The sequence below is a fragment of the Cupressus sempervirens genome, chromosome 2 (assembly GCF_028749045.1).
Source record: "Cupressus sempervirens isolate cs-2001-9-10 chromosome 2, ASM2874904v1, whole genome shotgun sequence".
Taxonomy (NCBI): domain Eukaryota; kingdom Viridiplantae; phylum Streptophyta; class Pinopsida; order Cupressales; family Cupressaceae; genus Cupressus; species Cupressus sempervirens.
Window position 1 is genome coordinate 297,314,566 of NC_143119.1, and position 14,632 is coordinate 297,329,197.

Consider the following 14,632-nt stretch of genomic DNA (forward strand, 5'->3'; position numbering starts at 1 on the left):
TTGATATCGTAAGATATCATAATAGAAAATTAAGTTATTGTAAGATCACCACCTTTCAGTAACTTCTACAAATACAAGTGACATCATTTTGAAGTCATTACTTCCTCATGATGTACATAGGGGGTAAGCCCATTAAAAATCACAGTCACGAGGTATATTCATGAATCATAGTCCTCTTGACTGCTACAACTTAATGATCACTGGAGAATCAATCTCAACATGGTTTACTCCCTCTGAATCACCGAAGGTTGAATCATATCCTCTATCTACTCCTTCAAACGGATGTGTCAGACTCCTTGAACATCAAGCTTTTGTGCTCCTTACCCAATGTTGGGCCTTTGATGAAGTGTCAGACTCCTTCTGAATCTTATATCAATCTCCCTTTTCCTGCAAGAACATTCTCAGAGGAAAAGATCAAGGCAAATAACTCTTACGTATAGAAATATGAATAAGAGAGAGACTAAAATGAATATACAAATGTGATACTCAAGGAAATACTTATCTGCATATCAGTATCTCTAATACAATCTTTTGTACTTCTTGGTTTGTCCTCTTAATGCTAATATAAATACTCCCTCTGAAATTATAATTTTAAACTATTTATATCTTTTATATTTTGTACACTTGTAAAATTTCTTAGATTATTCTGACATTTTTTGGAGAATACTTAATCTTAGACACATTCATCAAATGGAGATCATTAATCTCAAACACCAACATTGTAGAGATTATAGTAAACATAGTCGTGTTAGTCTAATGGTGATTATATCATTCTCACTGTTATCTTTAGATCAATCTCTCCCATAAGATATTATACTGATCTCATAAAATATCAATTATTATTACTAGAACTTTTCAATTTTAAAAGTTTCTTGATATTGGTAGTATACATTCATTCATATATATATATATATTACCACATGTATCTTTTATAATCATATATTTATGAAATGAATATTAGAAATAAAACATACTTCATACCCACCATGATTTGGTTGGTGTCCCATGCCCTTAACCCCAATGTTACATAGGGACTTGCACCCCCCTTCCAAACCTCGAAGTACCCATCCCCGAGATGTCCTCACACCGGGTACTCATGTACCCAAGTACTCCCACCTCCGCCATTCCACAACCATGCTGCCGCTAGTATGGGGATGTGGATTTCTATTTGACTTTTGTTTTTTGAATGTTACTAGTGGGTATGTAATATGTTACTATGTTGAATGTTCAATTGTTCTAGTTTATGTTGCGATTTGGCTATGTTCAAGTATTTTAATTTGGTATGTTTTACTGAAACATCATTTCATAACAAGCATTTCAAGTAATATATGTATACCATACAACACTCCTCCTTGCCTCATCCTCCCCTTGCCACCATCCCCTGGCCATCCCCCCCCCTTCCTGAAAATGAGGCCCATTTTTCCCCCATCTCGGAAAGTCATTTCGCCGTCCCGCCATCCCAACGTACCCCAGTACTGGGGTAACATTGTTTAACACTTTATAATCATATGCTTCCACCCACTTCTTATTTTTTTTATTATCTGCAGTTTATTCAATTTATGATCAATTCATCATGCATTGGATATCTGCCCCAGTCCCATCAATAGTAATCAGGTCCCTTTTCTTCAGAATTATCGGGTACCACTTTGTTTTTTTTCTTTCTATTTCAACTGGGGCTTATTGGGATTTGAGGGCTTGCAGAGTGTTGTATGATTATTGGGTCAGTGTCCAAAGGCTTCCCCAAACAGCACGTTATCAGTTTGGATCAGCGTGTGGCTACAGTCAAGGCACGGTCAATGAAATCAGCTTGTTCTGCAGTCTATGTGCCTGACACTCTGTAAAACTGTACTATGCAAGGTTCTCGCCTCTTGAATACAGCAAGGCATTGAGAAAATCTTTGTTTTCATCTCCACTCTACTCAATGATTTGGCTTCTCTTGGCAAGCGATCCTCCACATGTGACCATACAAGGCGTAAGTTGATTGAAGCATTAGAAAAGATTTGTGACATCCTGAAAGATCTGCGTATTATATTGTGGCATGCGAAATCAAGAAATACTACACCAATTTTCCAATGGTTACGGTAATAGGGAAGAGTATAAAAAAATATTAATAGGAGTCTTTCGGAGACAAAGTCACTCAACGTAAATTTCGTGAGCGTACAAGATACAGATCAAGACCAACTGCGAGGAATGCGATCTTATCTCTCTCCAACAATAGAGATCATATGCATATTAGAAATGTTGAATACATTGATACCCTCGTTTGATGCATATAGACAAAGATGGATGAGCGATAATCTCAGCCGTGTCAAAAAATTCCAGCACAAACCAGATCTTCACTCAACTCTTTATCTGAATAATAGTATTTGAAAAACGTAAACACCTTTCACTTCAACTAGCCCGTGTGCAGAACCCGTTCTCTATTTCCTGCACTTAAACCTTGCAATGACTTTTGATTTTGATAATACATATCGACGCTTCAGAAACTCTTCTTACTGCTTGTTTAAACCTCCTTTATTTGCATTCACTGTGTTTGTTTTGGACAGAGGTGATTCTTATTTTCATTGCTGCTGCTCTGTAAATTTGCCCATTAGCATCTCTGTGAAATCTTTTGTTGAGCTACCTTCAAGCTGTTTAGACTTTATAGAAGGAACATGGCTATGATACCATGTTAGTTTTCAGAGGGTCGCTGCCAATGTACTAAGCACTGCCATAATATTTGTTATGTGTGTTCCAAATGGCAGCAACCTCTTATTTATAATGAGAAAATCATATGAAGAGACATGTCCCTTCATGGGACATGTCTATTCATTAATTAATAATTTGATAACTAATATTATAATAAATATAATCATAGTTTTATATATATATACTTATCTTATTAATTTCTCTCACATAATAAACTTATATCTTATATATAATTATATCTCATATATAATTATATTTAGCCATAGTTTTATCTGACTGCAGCTACGAAACATCAACAATAGGTATATATATTATTGATAAAAGGAAAATACATAGTGCAAACCTCCATACAACTGAAAAAACAACTATCCTCCAGAAATCACTACGCTTCCTCCTACCACACCCCTAAACAACCCTACCAATCTATTGAAATTCTAACTACATCCATATTTGAAATTCACATATAATTTAAAACCATCATTCGTGGCTCTGGTTCAAACCAACCATCAAAACATATAACCAAACTAGTGCTTTCAAAATATTATGTTAATCCATGGATTGTTGCCGACATTGTCTTTGAACTTCGTCTATCTTGTTTGCTGCACCTGAATCGTTCAATATGAGCCCCATGATTTCACTGGGTTCCATCAGTGACACAACCTCACTGTTGGCTGGTATCTATTCGACCCATCTTTAACGTTAGCATAAATTTCCCTTGAATCTCCATTCTGCTCCAAATTTCTTCAAAAGTGCCAAAAAATAGTATCAAAAAACACTAAACCTCTCACATCCCACCAACAAACTTCCTCACATGATGATTTCTCCAATGACGGGGAACGTTCCTTAACACTGCACCACGCCCCTCACATTCAACCAATTTAAACCTAGCCAGTTCTTCTTTTACTTGTTGCCAATTCAATACTGTTATTTTGTATATTCTTATAATATAACATACTCTTCCATTATAATTATGATTTGAATAGTTATAAATTATAATGCATTAATATTCACTTCGTCTAATTATATATATTTTCTCATTATTTAACTATTTACTTTTATATTTAAATTTTAATCCTTATTATCATTAAATTACACTCTAGAAAGGGGACATCACACCATGACTTCTTCAAGGACTCTGGAACCTGAATTTCACCACATAGTGCATATGCAGCTATCTCTGCTGCCTCAAGGTCTATTGGATTGAATGCAACATATGATTTCTGAGTAGTTTCTAACAGAACAAGTTCTTTCTGCATGACTTTGAGTTTAGGATTGAGAAGACTCTTTAACTCTGCAAATCTCCTCAGAATTTAATCATTCTCATGCTGAAGTATGCCAATTTTGGCCATTATCTTGCACACTTCCTTATCAAAATCTGAAACTGCTTGATTAGATGATTCATATATTTTGCCAGTTTCTTCGAGCATTCCTCATCCTCTTTAACGAGTTTCTCAAGATCTGCTACATACTTATCTGATTTTATAAGATGAATATGCATCTTTTTCCCTTTAGAGATACAAGCTACATCCTTAATATGCTCATTAGCTAGCTTAGTGTCACTAACTATGGAAGCACATACGTTTGAAAGTCGCTTAGCCTTATATTCTTTGCATACCTTCATTTCTGCTACCTTCTCTACAGTCTGAAAATGAGTATCAAAATCATTAAGTACCTTATCTAAATGATCTACAACATCACTGCCCTGAAATGTATATGGAATAGGCAATAGCTTGTTCATGGTATCCAGTGTTCTGCTCAACACTCTTGCCTTGTTTTCTGATTTCTTCTCAGACATTTCCTTAGCCTTTACAAAGGCCATCAGAGAAATTTTCATCAACCAATCTTCGTCAGAAGTTTCAAGGTCTTCACCTTTCTCAACACTTGAGAGTGCCTTGCTAAGGTAACTTACCAACATTGCCTTTGTTTCAATCTTTTCTGAAGTAATGGGAGTCTCCAAGAGACTTTCTGTTTTCTTTGTCACTCAATCTGCCTTATCAGATGCATTTCCCTTATCAGTAGGGACATGAGGTTCAGTAATTAGGAGATCTAGAATCCAATTGATCAGTATCATAGACTGCCTCATCAAGAGTGATTACTGAAAGTTTACTTTCATAATCACTTACCTTATCTCTACTTCAGTCATTATGTCTTCCTTCTCTTTCTCCTCCCTTTCCCGCTCTACCTCTTCTTCCTTAATCATATCTTGGGATTCAGGCATTATTTCTCTGATCTGTTCGTTTGAAGTAAATTAACCCATGAAAGCATCTTTCTCTTGCTCTTCCTTAGATTCATCTAACGTAATTGGTACCTCTGTTACAAAGAAATAAAGTTGTTGAATCGTACTAAAGAACGGATTAACATTATCAATTTCATATTACTAACATCATCAGTTTCATCTTTACATTGCTCACTGTCCTTGGGCTCAGTAGGATTCTCTAATTGGTCTTTGATGGATATCCCCTTCGCCTGTGGTACAAGTGTACATTTATAATCAATTCCCAGAAATACTTGAGAAATGGCTTCCTTGATTTCCTTTCCAATCTTTTCATATTTCCCTGCCATGATCTTGATGATCCTCATGTTGGATCTTATTTAATCCTTAGCCCTCTTGAGGATTCTATTCATTTCCTCAGAGGTTATTGAAGTACAGAAATCATGTAATATCTTCTCTTAGTCTCTGGTATTCCTCTAGGGCTCTTTGTCTTCTTACATCAAGTTTCTAAAACAAATCATCTGGAATGCTGCCTTGAATTTCTATAAGGTTTCTTTTGAAATTCAAAAGGTAAGTTATAATAGAATCTTCTAAAATCTTTTGCTCATAAGAATTATACTTGTCATAATACTTGTTCAATTGATTGACCAGTGCTTGATTTTCAATTCTGTCAACTATCTTCTTCATGTCTGGTTTCCATTTTGTCTTCTCTTCCACTCTTTTCTCTTCTGTCCTAGACTTTTTCTCTATAGGCTCCTCAGGTGGCGACTCAATTATCTTACTCTTCTTAGGTCTTGGTCCCTTAGCCATGGCTTTGAGTCTAGGTGTTCTAGAATGTCTTATTGACGCTGCCATAATAAGGGCTGCCTCTTTCTTCTTCTCTTCTACCTTGGCAGGAGGTGTTCTTCTAGTGGTTCTTGTAACTCTCTATGGTGCATGAGTTATCTCAGATACATAGAACATTGCCAACAGTGAATCCGATACTTCCAATGGTTTAGGCTCAACGCTTTCTTCCTCAACTAACTTTGCAGAGTGGAAGCTTCAAATTTTGCTTGCATGGCTAAGTCCCTGCTAGGAGACAAGACCTTGTTAAAGGTCTACAACCCTATCAGGAGTTGAGAGAATAAAAAAAGAACTCACTGCTCAAGAATGAATGTTAAAGCCACCTTCAAGGAATCACTAACCAATACAATGAATTATTACAACAACACTTGAACTACACATAGCATCATAATGCTTGAGTAGTTCCAATGAAATTCACATCTACTTTGTTCTGACATTCAGTATCCAGTCCTGCACATGACAATAGCATAGCAATACATTACTATTACATCAATATATCCTCGCATAGCAAAATACCTTCCTTCATACCATTCTGATTCTTTATTTCTTTTGGCTTCAACTAGGTTTCACAAAATGTGTTCACACACTGACCAAATATACTATCAAACCGTGCTATCCAAGAGTTAAGTATATGAATGTCGTCCCAACATTGCTAAGTAATTGAGTTGATAAGACAATTCAATTTGCTAAGCCAAAATATCTGATTGCCAGAATCTGTCTTGAAACACTATTTTCTTAGACCTATGCCACATCGGATCAGTGCAACTCACACAGTACTTCATACTAACACTCACAATCATAATAGTAGCTCAGATACATATATATCACATTCCCAAAATTACATCCTTACCTGATAAGTCTTCTGCTGTCGCTCACCAAAATCGTCCGACTGCTCTATATTTCTTTCCCTGACTTAGGTATTTTTCACATGCTAATCATATCAAAACTAATAACCAACAGAGCTGACCATGCCAATGAAGTATGTGGCCATCAATGACAACATCTGATTTGTCTCTGGGCATTCACTTGCCAACACTAAGTCTACTTTATTTCTGCATGGAATCCTGTATGTATCCCTCTCTTCATCTAATCAATCTCCCTTTTTTACATCAGTGTCTTTTTTAGATACCCTTTAACAAATTGTGCTTTATCATCCATGTATAATATTTGTCACCATCCATTCGACTTTGTTTCTTAATCACATTCTTTGGTTAAGTTGCTTGTTTTATGTTTACCCGGCAGGATGGCAGGCTCATGCTCTGATATTACTGTAATGTAACCTGTTAGGCCCCTTGGTATTTGGGACTGTTTCAATTGCAAGATGCTCCTATTCTATGGAGATTTGTACATAATTTAATAAACTGATCCCAAACTAATTTAAACATTTGAAGGCCCATTCTTCCATGGTATCAATTTATAAGAAGAGTTTGGTTGAAACCAATCATATATATTTCTAGTTTTTGATCTTCTGATATGATAAATTGATCTGCATCTAAAGAGGGATGGATTGTGATTTTTATGGTTCAAATGTGTAATGACTTGTAGAAATGCTGTTATTATGGTTGTTTATATCAAACCAATGCAAGTTTTAATGCGACTCTGATAAGGTTTGTTGTGTGGGTGTATATATATGTATGTATGTATGTATGGATAGGCTTTGCTTCAATCTAGGAACTACACGCATAGATAATATGTGCCTAGTTGGCTAACACATTTGATAATATAAATTGCTAACATAAATTGTTAATATTGTTTGGCAGTTACATTAATGATTAAGAGAAGAATGCTAACCATATATAAGATAAATCGCTGTCATAACAATATTATAAATCTCAGATAATACATGTTCGGCGATTTGTTATATTGTGATAACAATGTGTACCTAGATTGAAGAAACATAAGGATGTTTGGAGATTTGTACTATTGTTATGATAGGGAGCTATTGCTAAGTAATTCAGTCGATAAGACAATTCAATTTACTAAGCCAAAATATCCAATCTCCATAATCTGTCTTGAAACACTATCTTCTTAGACCTATGCCACATCAGATCAGTGCAACTCACACTGTACTTCATAATGTTTTAGCCAACTATGCAAGCATGTATGTATGGATAGACTCTGCTTCAATCTAGGAACTACATGCATAGATAATATGTGCCTAGTTGGCTAACACATTATCAATATAAATTGCTAACATAAATTGTTAATATTGTTTGGCAATTAGATTAACAATGAAGAGAAGAATGCTAACAATATATAAGATAAATCACTGTCATAACAATATAATAAATCTCAGATAATAGATGTTCGGCTTTTTGTTATATTGTTATAGCAATGTGTACCTAGATTGAAGAAACATGAGGATGTTCAGAGATTTGTACTATTGTTATGATAGGGAGCTATACCCCATGGAATCTAAGATAAGAGACAGCTTGTGATAGAAACAGTTTGAACCATTGTGACATATTGAAAGCCAATATAGATACCATGTTAAATACAGTTGGAGGTCATACAAGCAGCAAGATTTTGCAATACAAATTACCATCCAATTGAAGGTTTTGCAAAGCAATCAAGTCTTATTATTACCAGTGAACAAGTCTAAATAATCTGGCATTTTGCAACCGACCAGAAAAGAGGTGCTATGGGGCAGCACATGATTCTGTAGTCAGGATTCAGAACTCACAGTAATGTGCCGCACATGTGGATATCCAAGGAGTCCTCTTCAATTCAGATATGTTGATATTCTTTTTCCGTGCTTTTGAACACGGATTCATCTTTTGTAGGCCAAGGTGCACACAATTTCAGTATTCAAGCTATTATAATCAGTTTCAGTTCTGAATAAAATTTCAATCAGTGCCCATTTTCTGTTCAGACATGTCATGGTTTCATATGTTTCTTTTGCTGTTGTGTGTTTGGGATATTTCAACGACAAGATCATACACTTGTTTTTCTTTTATTATTTGTTCCCATTGCCTCTAGCATCTCAGTTCTTTATCGAGATTGTGGAACTTGTATTAGCAAATGGCATGAATAACACAACTCTCAGATGAGCCCATTCTAGTATACTAGGAAATATTGTATATTTTATGATGCTAATACATTGCATTTGTTCCTAAAAACTACAAATACTGTTGCATCCCCGACTATTTCCAATTAGCATTTCAATGTGCTTATGATCATCCATCAACAGACTAGTGGGGTTGCATGATTAATTATCACTTACCCATGTTCCAACATCCTTGTCATTCATTAATAAAAATAGTGGTGTTGCAGACGGACCATTTATTACTAGATTTCAGACACTTATGGTAGATGAAAGTTTGATATTGTGGTCTTGACAATTTTCCTTGTATAATTCCTCTACAACCCCTTCACACTTTGTTGACATGGTGCTATGTCTTGTTGGCTGGGGTATAGCCTTTATATTTTGTTCTTACAATTCTTCTACTTAACATATAGAATGCTACGTGAAATGATTTTCTATTTTTTATTGGTGTTCTACATGTTAATGACTTGCAACCTTTGGTTTATATTGAAATTGGTGTGATAGAACTTCTCCATTTTTGTTTCCTATTAGTTTCATAGCTTGAAGTTTGAACCCAGTACCATATACTCACAGGAAGAAAGTTGATAATTGAGTTTAGAGTTTATCTTAATATAGTATAGTTTCATTTTAATGCTTCTTTTTCTGTCCAATGCCTCTGGATTCTTGAACAAATGTTTCACAATTTCATTTGTAATGATAAGTGAAAAGAATATGTTATCAGTAGCTAGTTTCTTAAATCTTCGTATGGAAGTCGAGCATTTTATCAGCAATTATACATTAACCCGCACTAGAAATATTCTGAGGTTGTGCTATGTCTTGTTGGCTGGGGTATAGCCTTTATATTGTGTTCTTACAATTCTTCTACTTAACATATAGAGTGCTTCGTGAAATGATTTTCTATTTTTTATTGGTTTTCTACATGTTAATGACTTGCAACCTTTGGTTTATATTGAAATTGGTGTGATAGAACTTCTCCATTTTTGTTTGTTTCCTATTAGTTTCATAGCTTGAAGTTTGAACCCAGTACCATATACTCACAGGAAGAAAGTTGATAATCCAGTTTAGAGTTCATCATTAATATAGTATAGTTTCATTCTAAAGTTTCTTTTTCTGTCCAGTGCCTCTGGATTCTTGAACAAATGTTTCACAATTTCATTTGTAATGATGAGTGAAAAGAATATGTTATCAGTAGCTAGTTTCTTGAATCTTCTTATGGAAGTCGAGCATTTTATCAGCAATTATACATTTAATCCGCACTAGAAATATTCTGAGGTTGTTTGAGATTTACTAAAATGCCTATGCTTGGCCATACTGTTTGATGTATATTTATTTAACAATTGGTATTGTACCTAAATGTTTATCTTCACTAATTTTTTTTTTTCATGAACAGGAATTGGGAGTTAAGGCCATTGAACTTATGCCCTGTCAAGAATTTAATGAGTTAGAGTATTACTCATACAACTCTGTTATGGGTGACTACAAGTACGTGACTTAAACCTACCATATTGAGTTTTCATTTTAGTTTAGTTTGTTGCTGAAGAAACAAATAATTGTCACATTGAGATACTTGCCCCCCCCTCTAATATACACATCACTGAAAGATCACATTTGATCTTTTTCCATGGTTAGAATACAGATTTCTTTATAGTTACCATGTCATGAGTATCCTTTTCTCTTTTGAAAATATCGAGCTTAATAAATGTATTTACAAATATTTACATTGTCACTATGATATCCGTGAATGGAATAATTTAAGAACATTTATATATTTAGAAGTAGTATGAAAAACAAGGTTCTCAAAATAGCTTGTTTGTCAGCAGATAATCACTGATTAGGGGCATTCCATTGAGCTTTAGAGTTTCCAAAATTGGTCTTAAACTTCTTATCAAGAATAGGCTCTACTTGAAAATATGGTTTATCTACAAAGTTGGACCATAATAATGAAAATATTGATATAGCTATTCAGCAATAATCATATTGCTACAAACTGTATAATATCCACAGATATTGTTACCGGTAGACTAGGTTGCCAGAACCATATCTTGTGGGGCTGTTGCTCAAGTCTAGCAATGCTGCAACTATAGACATTGTATTTGAGAGAATATGTTTTGAATATCTGCACAGAATGTAACAAGTTTCTGATATAATTCTTTAGGATATTCACAGCTATATATGGGGATACTTTAGAGCCCAATGCTCTAGTTTGACAAAGAGTGAAGAGGATTTATTATGCCCATTAATGAAGAGGAGTTTTCCATTAAATGCTTGATGATATGACCCTTCATATCTATTAGGCCCTTTAACATAGCTAGGTAGTTCTTTGTAGTTTCAGGTGTACTGATTCTAGACCCTGAATAATAGGGATGATTTATTGAGATTGAAGATATATTCCTTGTCCTACGATGAGCACTTGTCAACTACTTTCATGGCAGCACTAGTTTCCTTTTCTAGACCTTGGCAGAAATAGTCATTACTATTGTATCCATTATAGTTGTAGTAAGTAGACAATGTCTATTATTATGTTTTGATAATATTGGCTATCTAATTATGTATTAAATGTTATTTGGCATTGGATAGTTATAAGCATTGGTTGGTTGATGGTTGTGTTCCTCTTGGAAAGTGTTGGGTATCTTAAACAAATTGTATATCATCAAGGAAAGTAGCATGATCTACTCAGATCAACTCTAATTCTTGGCCGACCATCTCTGCCCTTCTATAATAACTTCACGTGCAAATAAAAATATATTTTACTCTTCTATCTGACATGCACTGCAATTTCAATTATTGATTCATATATATGTTTTATCAGATGGCATAGTGAATATTTGGTGTTGTTGTTGTTGAATAAATTTGTATCTTTTTTGAGCAATTTATGCCCTCAGATACCAATGAAGGCAGGAAGAGGCCACAAGGAGCTCAACATAATGAGATCAAGCAATCTTTAAGCATCATTGTGTAAAGGGATTGAGACGAAGATTATATGAGAAATACTTGAGGAAAATAGAACCATATGATTCACAAGTCATAGTCCTTCCTGAGAACATAGTCAATTAAAAAAGTCAAGACAACTGCCTCTAGACAAGAGAAGTTGGGAGAAATGTAATGTCCCCAATTTTTAATGTAATAATTAAATTGAATAAATTATTCAGAATTTAAATAATATAATAAAAGGACCTTTAATTAATTACTTTAATTAATCAATATGGGGCCCAAGTTAATATTTGTATTTGTGGTTCTGATTGATTTAATATATCTCAGACCTATTTTTTATTTTAGTTTCTGTTGGTAAGTGTTGTCATCGGCTATCTTTGTACACCCTCGGAAAGGTTTTCCCCGACGGGTATTTAATCACGGCATGTAGGTAGTCATAGTTATGCAATTTGGATTATTTTCTCTGTACTGCGAATTCCTGTTGGAGTTCTCTATTGTTTGCCATTTTGGAAGTGAAAGACGTTGCCTATTTGGTTTTTTCAATTTCGGTGGGATTCAACTCTCACCCTATTCCGTCGCCTGTAACACTTCACTCAGATCTGGCAAGTCGGAGCACCATCATATTGTGAATATTCATTGTGTTTAATTTGATCTACTCTCTTGTCCTATGTAATTCCATCTATTGTTTATGTACATTAAATCTTGCTATTTGTTCACACTATCTATTGGTTTGCAATCACTCTATGTACATCACCCATATGCATTCCTTCCATCCACTTCCAGCCACTACCGTACATCGTACGGCCTCCCAGTGCAATCCCCAAAGCTCACCGTACGACCCCCACTTTGGTAGCACACTTCACATCATCCTATTCGGCACCACTTCTATACAGTATGACCTTCCCAAGACCACCGTACAACCACCTAGTTTGACCGTATGGCCTCCTGCTACTCCCTATAGCTGTCTACCCTCTGTACCACCCTTGATTTCAGATTTACCGTACAACCCATCAAGTATCTCCACCGTAGGAACACTCCATTTGCAGTGTACAACCTTCACATCTTCCATACAGACTCCTCCATACCACTCCTGACAACACCTCCACCATACGACTTGCTTGGTATACCCTCTTGTATTGTATGGATCCCATGTTGCTACATACAGACAGTAATTTTCTCCAGTCGGGTTGTATGGCTACCGCACGGTTAGGTCGGAACATTACAGTGGTATTTGAGTTGGTGATTCTACCAGCCTATTTGGAGAATGAAGAGCTTTGACTTGGATAACACTATGGCTTAATTTCCAGCTGATTGGAGAGCACATTTGTTAGTCGAATACTCCAAGAATACTTTTGCGTGCCAACTATTGGATGGACAAGTGTAGGATGACAGATACAAGGTGGTTGACGATATCATTTACCACGAAGGTAAAATCTATTTGGTACTCGAATCGAAGATGAAGGAATGGATGCTGGAGGAAGATAACAACACAAATATTGTCAAACCAATATTCAATGATCATCTTGATGAAATTTGGGATCTGTCAGTGGCCTTCCAAATGAGAAGGTTCCATCAGTGGTTGTTCAACTTCCTGGAGATGCTATGGACGATTCCTTGCCGGAGCAACCACAGTTGGTTGAATATGGAGTTTACTCTTCAGTGTTGCCTAAGTCGTGCATGACTACAATTTTTTCGTGTGAAGTGCTTCCTCATAAAATAATAGAATCTACATGTGTTGTGAAGTTTCTAAGGAGATCGATGATTACATGAAGATGATGGATTTGAACACCAATGTGTTTAATGATTGACACCCTTGGGATCCTGGTGGTCTTGGATATAACAATGTTTATATCAGAGTGGTGTAGCGGAGCCCGAATGTCGGGCTACTCATCTCAATTGAATTTGCGATCCTGAAGAAGCATGGAGTTTTTAGCAGATATAGCAATCTGCATCCGCGCATGGTTTGGGATCCTGGAGTTTGTGTATAGCTTGAGGACAAGCAATCTTTGGCTGGCAAGGATTTGTAATGTCCCCAAATTTTAATGTAATAATTAAATTAAATTAATTAATTAATTGGCCCCAGAATTTAAATAATATAATAAAAGGACCTTTAGTTAGTTACTTTAGTTAATTATTATGGGGCCCAAGTTAATTTATTTGTATTTGTGGTTTCGATTGATTTTAATATATCTTAGACCTATTTTTTATTTTAGTTTCCGTTGGTAAGTGTTGTCGTCAGCTATCTTTGTACACCCTCAGAAATGTTTTCTTTGATAGGTATCTAAGCACGGCTTGTAGTTAGTCGTAGGTATGCAATTTGGATTATTTTCTCTGTACTGCGAATTCCTGTTAGAGTTCTTTGTTGTTTGCCATTTCGGAAGTGAAAGACCTTCCCTATTTGGTTTGTTTGGTTTCAGTGGGATTCAACCCTCACCCTATTCCGTTGCCTGTAACACTCGCTTGGATCTGGCAAGTCGGAGCGCCATCATATTGTGAGTATTCATTGTGTTTAATTTGATCTACTCTCTTGTCCTGTGTAATTCCATCTATTGTTTATCTGCATTAAATCTTGCTATTTGTTCACACTATTTATTGGTCTGCAATCACTCTCTGTACATCACCCGTACGGATTTCTGCCATCCATTTCCAGCCACTACTGTACACTGTATGGCCTCCTAGTTCAATCCCTAAAGCTCATTGTACAACCCCCACTTCAGAAGCACACTTCACATCATCTTATTCGACACCACTCCTATACCATACAGCCTTCCCAAGGCCACTGTACAGCCACCTAGTTTGATTGTACAACCTTCTGCCACTCCCTAAGGCTGTCTACCCTTTGTACGACCCTTCATTTTTAGATCCACCGTATGGTGCATCAAGTATCTCCATCGTACAAATACTCCATTTGT

General features: G+C 35.7%; 1 protein-coding gene across 1 annotated transcript in view; it reads left to right on the top strand.

Annotated features, from left to right (window-relative positions):
• The window catches only part of ISA1 (isoamylase 1), a 256,180-nt gene that overhangs the window by 98,823 nt on the left and 142,725 nt on the right, over positions 1-14,632 (top strand). The window contains exon 5 of the mRNA XM_089813482.1: positions 10,180-10,271. Within this exon, the coding sequence (XP_089669608.1) occupies positions 10,180-10,271 (92 nt within the window). The remainder of the gene's footprint in view (positions 1-10,179; positions 10,272-14,632) is intronic.